Genomic DNA, 9,562 nt, shown 5'->3' on the forward strand with positions numbered 1-9,562 from the left:
GCATCTAGGTGGTCACAATGATCATATCCAGGAAGTGGAACACCAGCCGGTGGTACCTCTTCTTTGATCTGATTTTGTTCCGGTACAGTGCACTCAGTGAGTCAAGCAGATCCACCCCACCCATATTCTTGTTGTATTCTTTCACCACAGCAGGGCAGGGGACTTTGGTGATCATCTTTCGCTTGAGATCCCACCTGTCAACCTCAGGGATTTTTGATGGCTTCCCTTCTATTCAGTAACATGGTGACAGCTACTTGGGACACTCGGCAGACTTTGTTCCAAAACATGTGGGTGCCTGGTAAACCAAACAATGACCTGTACTCCACAATACCCAGGAACTGTTCCACTTCCTTTGTAGAGAGGTTAAGGGGCTTGTTTGCATTACATTGTATCACATATAGATTTGAATGCCCTACAATAACTTCCAGAATGTCTTCAGAGAAAAACTGCTTGAAGTACTGGAGGGGGGACATGATATCATCAGATCTTGAAAGCAGGCCCTGCCATTCTGGGTAAGCATTGAAGTATGCATTGTGGGGTGTTCTCCACCAGGGTTGGCGTGGAACATCAACCTCTGCTACATCTTCATCCTCAGACTCAGTCTCATTGTCAACAGAAAGGCATTCTCCTTTAAAAAAGAAAGCAGGAAGCATACATTTGAATGTGTCATATACCCTTATTCATCCACTGACACGCATGCAAACAAACACACACACACACACACACACACACACACACAAACACACTACTTTGCTGACTGACCCCTAACTGACCCCTGACCTTCTAATTGTCTCTCAAACCTGATTCGGGGATCCACTCTTCCTGACTCTCCTCAAGCTCACTGTCAGAGAATGACCCTAACTGCTCGATGATGTTCCTTCCGCCCATAAAATGTTGTGTCCATTTCCTGTAAGTATCAGTAGATAGTAAAGTAGAAACATTGACTATGGTCATAATGATGCATCCGAGCACATCTCCACACTTTAGCATGATAATGTCTGGACAAAAGTAGTCTAACTACACAATGTTGCCCTGAGGCAACGAACCAAAAAACTGTTTTAGTATATGAATAAAAACAAAATAAGTCTTTAAACAAATCAAACATACTTCCTAACATACTCATGCACATATTTTTTATATAAAGTTATTTCACTTTAAACATGTTAAAAAGTGATTTTATCTTACCAATAGATGGCACTGTGTCCCATGCGGCTTTGCTTCCTGAAAGGTCTGCTCCACCCCCAGACAAAAGGCCACACTCACTTCAGCCCCTCATTTCATTGGACACAGACATGTCAGGTGATATTATATATATTATTTTTATCCCAACAAATTCAAGGGGTGGTGTGAGGTCCAAAAAGGTAGTTTGTGGCAACACCATGCCATAGCAGGCTAACATGTAATAGAGACACTTAACCACTCCACATTTACATGTACAAAGTGTATACCTATTGCCTATAAACAGAAAGGTTTAATCAGAGGTCTTATATACTGCTAGCCATGATGGAATGTATCACCTCACACAGTATCATGCATATTTTACTAAATATGAAGGCCCGCTATATACAGTTGTAGTCTTCTGCCACAGCAACCGGGGGAGTGCCAGTTTCCTAAACAGGTTTATGAGCTAGGGCCATAACTACAGCGCATTCAGAAAGTATTCAGAACCCTTGACTTTTTCACATTTTGTTACGTTACAGCATAATTCTAAAAAGTTTCCTCAATCTACACACAATACCCCATAATGACAAAGCGAAAAAGGTTTAGATTTCTTTGCTAATTTGTTACAAATTAAAACAGAAATACCTTATTTAGATAAAAATTCAGAACGTGAGACTCAAAATTGAGCTCAGGTGCATCCTATTTCCATTCATCATCCTTGACATGTTTCTACAACTTGATTGGAGTCCACCTGTGGTAAATTCAATTGGTTGGACATGATTTGGAAAGGGGCGGCAGGTAGCCTAGTGGTATGAGCTTTGGACTAGTAACCGAAAGGTTGCAAGATCAAACCCCCGAGCTGACAAGGTAAACATCTGTCGTTCTGCCCCTGAACAAGGCAGTTAACCCACTGTTCCTAGCCATGAGGTCGAAGAAATTGTCTGTAGAGCGCCAAGACAGGATTGTGTCGAGACACAGATCTGGGGAATGGTACCAAAAAGAATGGCAAGACAAGACAGCCTGCTTTGAGTTTGCCAAAAGGTACCTAAAGGACTCGACCATCAGAAACAAGATGCTCTGGGCTGATGAAACCAAGAGTGAACTCTTTGGCCTGAATGCCAAGCGTCACATCTGAAGGAAACCTGGCACCCTAAGGTGAAACATGGTGGTGGCAGCATTGTGCTGTGGGGATGTTTTTCAGTGTCAGGGACTGGGAGACTAGTCAGGATCAAGGGAAAGATGAATGGATTGAAGTACAGAGAGATCCTTGATGAAAACCTGCTCCAGAATGCTCAAGACCTCAGACTGGAAACAACCCTAAGCACATAGCCAAGACAACGCAGGAGTGGCTTCGGGACATGTCTCTGAGTCTGTCCTTGGGTGGCCCAGCCAAAGCTCGAACTATAACGACAAAAATCTCTGGAGAGACCTGAAAGTAGCTGTGCAGCAACAGAGCTTGAGAGGATCTGCAGAGAAGAATGGGAGAACGTCCCCAAAAATAGGTGTGCCAAGCTTGTAGCATCATACCCAAGGAGACTCAAGGCTGTAATTGCTGCCAAAGGTGCTTCAACAAAGTACTGTGGGTCTGAATACTTACGTAAATGTAATATTTAAGCGTTTTATTTTTAAATGTGCAATGGGGCCCCCATTGACTTTGTTAGTCACTCATATCATATTAACATTGCATAAGTCATTGCAAAATGCTGCAGGAAATTAACTTTAAATCTGCAAAATGTTATGCCAATGCCAAAATGTGTAGAATTGCAGGAACTCGGCTGCAAAACTACCCCCAAAAAATTGTAACGCAAACTATCCACATTTTATATTTTTTAGTCCCACTGCTGAGTTAGTGTTAGTGGCTAATTGTATACAGTAGCTAATAGGCTATGTTCTTAGATCAACTGAGGTGAAAGAACCTACAGCAACCAATATGATAATGGCTGGGGTCATTTTGCTGTGGTCTAAATTGTATTTGAGTTAAGTGATATAGAAATGCTGTAAATGAGCTTAAACTTAAGATTTCTTAGATGAGGTCCAATTCAATAGTTGGACAGTCCTTTTTGACCGAATTTCATTTGAATAGATCGCAACGCTGGGTGTCAGCAATAGGCCTACGGTGGAAAGACCTTGCATACCACAGAGCTAGCTGCAGAAGCTATTAGCATATTGTTTTCTCTGCTTTCAAACGGGGGCCAGGTGTTGAATCGACCAGATAGGCCAATGGGCAGAAAGGGGGTCCGCCTATCCCAGTTCCTTCAGAGGGAGCAGGGAGTGGGGGTTGTTTTTTTAGGCTGAGATCTACTGACACTCCTCTGACCTCTCTGAAGTTCACCCCATGACCTCTAATCTTTTAAAGAAAACTGAGACCAACTGAATTTAACAGTAACTGTTTAACATTGAATAATAATCGTTAACATGAACAGCCATTAAAAGAGGGATAGCCCCATAACAATAAAACTGTAGGCTATGGGAAGTGTAAAATACGGCAGTATAAAAATGTGATCATCAATAATTTAAATGATCATACTTTTACAATAGGCTATTGGCTAGGGTCACAAATAGATATGACAAAATCAGTTCAACCAAGGACCAAACTCATTGTAGAGTGGTTTCCGGGACACGGTCCCTGCTAGTCATCCTGTGACCTGACTGACTATGTGTATTACCTTACCGTAAGCCTGTTCGCAGGGCCGAGACTGAGGCGAAAGACCCCTAAAATAGCAGTGGAAACGGTCCCATCTCCACCGCTGCCCCACACTGACATAGATTACACTCTATTTATATGCCGGGCGGCAAAAGATCAAGTTTCTGTTAGGCTTTTTTTTCTCTCACATCTTCTGTAACTACACAGAGAAAGGGAGGGAGCAGAGAGCACGTTCTGTTTGTCACTTGAGGACAAAATATAATGGAATAAAATACATTTGATACGGGAATAAAATATAATTTAGAAACATAACAGAAATGTAAAAGGGCAATCTAACACAAATCACAGGCATTAGTTACTACCCATAGTGAAGGTAGACTGTGGTGACAACCCAAATATGACACGCAGTGGAAAAGGGGCAGCTATCCTAGCGGTTAAGAGGGTTGGGCCAATAACCGAAAGGTCCAATCCCTGAGCAGACTAGGCAAAAAAATCTGCCGATGTGCCCTTGAGTAAGGCACTTAACCCTAATTGCTCCTGTAAGTCACTCTGGATAAGAGTGTCTGCTAAATGACTAAAATGTAGAGAATGAGGGAGGGGAATAAATATGACTGACTAGATGGGATATATCTTTTGACACATTTTGTCACCAATTTGACAAAAGCTGTATCCCTTCTAGCCTTTAACAATAAATAGAGCCAGGTGGCTTTCCTGAAAATATGACATGACCAATAAGAAATGCCTTGGACCCCAAACGACAGACTACAAATAGGGCCCAGAGTTTTTCAGGGCCAGGTCACGAAAAACTCCATGTCCCTAGAAATAACCACACCAGCAGGGAAGGCCTAGGGCTCAAACTTGAACCCTTATCAGTTAAGTGTAGTCATCGGTCTTTAATAGGTAAGCTGCATAGGAACCCGTAGAGCAGGGAGGTATAGTGTGTTCTTCCATCAGGCCTATTTCAATCCATCTAAATATAAGGGCCTCCGTAATACGAGTGTTAGTCTGTCTCGCTGTCTGTTACTCCTTCATAACCCCTCTGACCAGCCCTCTTTGACCAGTGGGGTGGCCACTGGCCTGGCCAGCCCTGTACATGCGGCATAGGAAAAGGAACACAGTGAGAGGGTTAAGGTGAGAGGAGATACAGTCTACTGCTAATGAAAACAATGGCTTGGGATTGTTGTAATAGTGTGATTTAAGCAGTTATCAGAAGTGATTGGAATGAATGTAACTGAATTGAGACTGGAGAACGGAACTGTATTGCATTTAACAGACTTTGCGCTTATCAGGAGTCAACTGCTCTACAACAATAGCCTAACACCTAAATATATATATATATATATAGCAATACAGAGATTCACAGCATCCTCTAGCCAATACAAACACCCACCTTCTGCAGGGATACTGAATTTTATTCAAGTACCTCAACACAGTTTTGTTCTGAAGTTACCATCAGTTAAATGAATAAATCAGTTGTTGAGAGAAAGGCTCAGAGTCCATAGCCCAGATGTTGTAAAGTTACCCTTTAGGGTTTTGTTTTTTCAAAGTGCATTCAATCAGGTGGGTTTTTACATAGAAACAGAAACAAATGAAAGCATGTATGATAAAAACAAGCCAATGCAAAACTGAGACTGTCCAAAAAGAAGAAAGAATAAGACTAAAAGATGCAGTGTGTGATCCATTCCCCATCCTCATCACCTGCATCGGTGGTTAATAGTAGCAACTCTGGGTTTGATATCAACAATGAGTGACTGCATAGATTCCATGGGCTGAAGATAGGTAGGCTTGAATAGATTACCTGATACTGGGATCAACAGTCCATAAACATTCACTCAGGAGGAGATGGAGAGAAATCTCTCCTTTCTCACAGTATCCAAGCTGTCCAGAGGGAGACTTCCAGAGATTGACCAAGCTGTAAAACACGTCGCACAGTCTAGACAGAGCTAAAGAAGAGATGTAGGCTAGAACACACTGTATTCTTATGAGAGTTCCCATGCTAGTCTGCACTCCACAGTTGTTAGGTGCTCCATTCGTAGTAAGCTAGTTCAGTAAGATAAGGCTAACCTGTAAGATCACACATTTAGAGAACCGATATAAGGTTAGAGTTTTGGCATAAAATGGTTTTCAAACACTCCTTAAAATGTCAAAGTAAAAGGCAGGGGATTAAATAATGCTCAATTGATGATAACAATACATCGATGCCAAGCAGCCAAGCACACCGTGTGTACTTTGTTTGTTCAAAGGATGCTTCTTGATAAACTTACAAGACAGATTTAACAAACAAGCTATCCTATTCACTCTTTAAGGCTCATGTCATGCAATATTTGATCATGTCCTATCAAGTAATACAGCTTCCATTCCCACCTAAAAACAAGCCAGCACCCAATACATACAGGCACCGCCATACTGTTCTTTCTGTAAGCAGTCCTCCATCTTATTGAGAAAAACAGAAGAAAAATGTCAAACAGAAAGCATAAACGCCTAAAATCAAGTCAAGGTTTTTTTCCCCCACCTGCAAACGAATAGCAACCTAGCACTTAGAACGTGTCCATGTGTTAATCATAGGTCATCTAAAGAGAGCATGTAGCCACAATTAAGATGCTCCCAGTTTGTTGTCAGTATAATGTTTAGTGGCCGGGAGGATTATTGCTGTGATTTGGTCTGAATCTGAGACAGAGGTCACAGTCTGGAGTTAGGAGAGGCACAGAGAGAAGAATAACCATAGGGAAGGGAGGTGGGCTTGGGTAAGGTGAGGGGAGTAAGGGGGACATGGGTGAAGTGGGGTGAAGATGATGGGGGTCAATGTTGAATGGTTTAAAAGGCGTCTGGGGCAATGATGGGGACAGGGTGGGGATATTTAGCAAAGAGGGTGGTTTCAGTGCAGCTCAATAAACACCTCCATCTCCTCAGAGATGAGGCCCTTGTAGGGCAGTCTGTGCTTCTCAATGGCGCGTGCCGCCAGGCACTGCAGAGTGACGTAGTTGAGGGGGAAGAGGGCCGGGTGCCCGTTGCTCTGTTCGTCCAGCAGGTTGTATGCGGTCTTCCTCTGGGAGTTGGTGGCGTCGAAGTGTGCCCCCGCCCTCACCAGCAACGCCATGATCTCCGGGAAACCGTTGCTGGCGGCGATGTGCAGGGGCGTGTTGTTGTCACAGTCCCGCGAGTCCACGTCCGCCCCGCACTCCAGCAGCAGCGAGGCCACGGTCTGGGAGGGGAACTGACCTACAGGGTAGCGGCCCACCGACGTGGTGTCCTTGTCCACGGCCATATGTAGGGGGGTGAAGCCTCTCCTCGCCCGCGGGTTCAGCTTCAGGAGGCGGTACACTGTCTGCTTCTTCTGGTGCTCTTGCTCTGCGGTGCACTCCAGCTTCTCCAGCAGGAACACCAGGTGGAGGATGATGGACAGGGCCTTGGTGAACTGGGGGGCTTCGGGAGGGCTGTCCCTCTGGGCCACCGCCCTCTCCACCTCCTTCACACTCTTCCCCAACACCCCCATCAGGTCGTGGAAGGTGACTCGCGTAGCCAGGGTGCCCTTGGCCCGGTCCTGCAGCACGAAGGAGAAGAGCTCGGCGAAGGACAGGAAGCTGCTGGCCGTCATGGGGCTGAGGGGGTCCAGGTTACTCTGCTGCATGTCCAGGGCATACTTCCACAGGCTAATGCAGCGCTCAAAGTTTCCTGAGTCGGCGTAGACGGCCCCTCTGTAGCGGATGTAGTAGGAGGTGTCGGGGTGCGAGGGCCCCAGGATTCTCTCTCGGACCAGCAGGGCCTGCATCCGCATCTCATCGGGGTCTGTGATCAGAGCCTCCAGCTCCTCGGCTGTGCTCACCTCACGGGCACAGTCATAGGCAGGGACAGGGGGACCCGGAGGGGGCTTGGCCAGGAGTCCCACCTTGTCAGCTGGTTGTCTCAGCTCCATGGCTCTCCTCCAGTATCTCATGGCCCCCAGGAGGTCTCTCTTCTTATCCACAAAGGTGGCCCCCAGGAGTTCGAGAGCATCAACGCGTTCTTCTCGCGAGGAGTGGGGCTGGTGGGCGAGGTACTCCACAATGTTTGTGTGCCCCGTGACGCTGGCGGCCAGGAGAGGGGTCATGCCATATCCGTCCCTCTCTATGCGGGCATTGCATTTCAGCAGCATCTTCATGATGTCCAGGCTACCGGACTCGGCACAGTCATGGAGTGCAGTGTTGCCTTTCACACTCTTGCGGTTGACATCGGCCCCCCGCTCCAAGAGGAACTTGGCTATCTCTTTGTGGCCCTTGTAGCAGGAGATCATCAGGCAGGTGTGGCCGTGGCGGTTGGCTACCTCCATATCGGCTCGGTGTTCCACCAGGTAGCGGACAATCTCCAGGTGACCATCGAAGCAGGCAGCACGGAGGGGCGTTGAGTTGGTCAGCGTAGTGTTGTTGACAGAGGCACCGTGTTTAAGGAGTGTGCGGACGACAGGGAGGTGACCCGCCGCCGAAGCCGCCCATAGCGGGGGAGCCCCTTCAATCGTCTCGCCGTCAAAGTTCACCGATCCTCCTAGTTCCACGTTAGCTTTACAATGTTCAAGCAAATAGTCGGCAACCTCTAAGTGTCCGTATCGAGAGGCAATGAGGAGAGGGGTGCCTCCCTGCGTTTTCTCCTCGGCGAGAGCCTCCAACTCCTCGGGACTTTTGTTACTCAGCAACTTCTGGATAAGTTTCAGCTTACCATCTCTGGCCGCGTTGAAAACCGCCGTCGTGATTTCCATTTTAACGTCTTTCGGCTTTCTCACTGGCCATCAACCCCCTAGCTACGTTTGTAGAAAATTAGGAAAGGGACTGTCTTTTCAAAATAATAAAAGAAACCTTGTCCGTAGTTCGGTTTCTCCCTGGCATTTCTCTGCCATTTTAAGGCTGCTGTCAAGATGGCGTTTGTGTTCTTTGACAGATCTATGTTTACAATTTACGCTTAGCATCTTGGTTTATGTAGTCTTTGAGAAATGATTTCACGAAGGATGAAACGGCACTTTCCTACTGATTGGAAATATAATTCCCATGAGCCATTTCGCACAAGTGAACTCAGCGCTAGATGGTTTAAAACGGGAAGTGCAGTTTTTAGGCGAACGTGTTTCTCGTTCACTAGAATGAATAAGTAGCTTCTTTGTAAACGTATTTAAACTACAATCCCCAAAAACCCCGAAACACAAAGAGCAGGCTCACCCTAAAACTCGAAACGAGGGGCATCACTTTTTATTTTACAAAATAAATATTAATGGTTCTGTATTTCTGTCGTCTACCTTTTAGACGAAACATATCTCTCACATCTACACTGATACAAAAATACTTTTAATTCGAGAATATAGTCTGTCTTGTGCTGTCTGTCAACTATGCCCGGTGAGAGTAGCTAATTAGGTGCTGTCCAAGGTGCTGAATTGATATTGGAAGTAGGCCTATGTGGGTGAGGACCCCTTCACAAATACTAGGCCCCTACAGATCATTCCCAAATCCCAAATAATATATATTTTTCAATAAGCATGACATGCAAATACTGTTTTTAAAATACCATCAATCTATGCAGCATTGTGGCATAGCTTGTTTCTTCATTGAATGATGTGTGAGTACTAGATCCATAGGCGGCACTATAGTCTATTGAAATCAAATAACGGTGGATATATGGCATATATACACTGAATTTACAAACATTAGGAGCGCTAGAACAGCCTCAATTTGTCAGGGAATGGACTTTACCAAGGTGTCGAACGCGTTCCACAGGAATGCTGGCCTATGTTGACTCCAA

General features: G+C 45.4%; 1 protein-coding gene across 1 annotated transcript; it reads right to left on the minus strand.

Annotated features, from left to right (window-relative positions):
- Window positions 1–5,196: 5,196 nt before the first annotated feature.
- LOC120056034 (protein fem-1 homolog A-like) lies at window positions 5,197–8,702 on the minus strand. Its single transcript, XM_039004168.1, has one exon. The coding sequence runs from the start codon at window positions 8,532–8,534 to the stop codon at window positions 6,681–6,683; it is 1,854 nt and encodes a 617-aa protein (XP_038860096.1). The 5' UTR covers window positions 8,535–8,702; the 3' UTR covers window positions 5,197–6,680.
- Window positions 8,703–9,562: the final 860 nt, after the last annotated feature.

Source organism: Salvelinus namaycush, chromosome 11 (assembly GCF_016432855.1).
Source record: "Salvelinus namaycush isolate Seneca chromosome 11, SaNama_1.0, whole genome shotgun sequence".
Classification (NCBI taxonomy): domain Eukaryota; kingdom Metazoa; phylum Chordata; class Actinopteri; order Salmoniformes; family Salmonidae; genus Salvelinus; species Salvelinus namaycush.

Coding starts and splice junctions, on each gene's coding strand:
- LOC120056034 (XM_039004168.1), bottom strand. CDS start 8,534: ATGGAAATCACGACGGCGGTTTTCAACGCGGCCAGAGATGGTAAGCTG.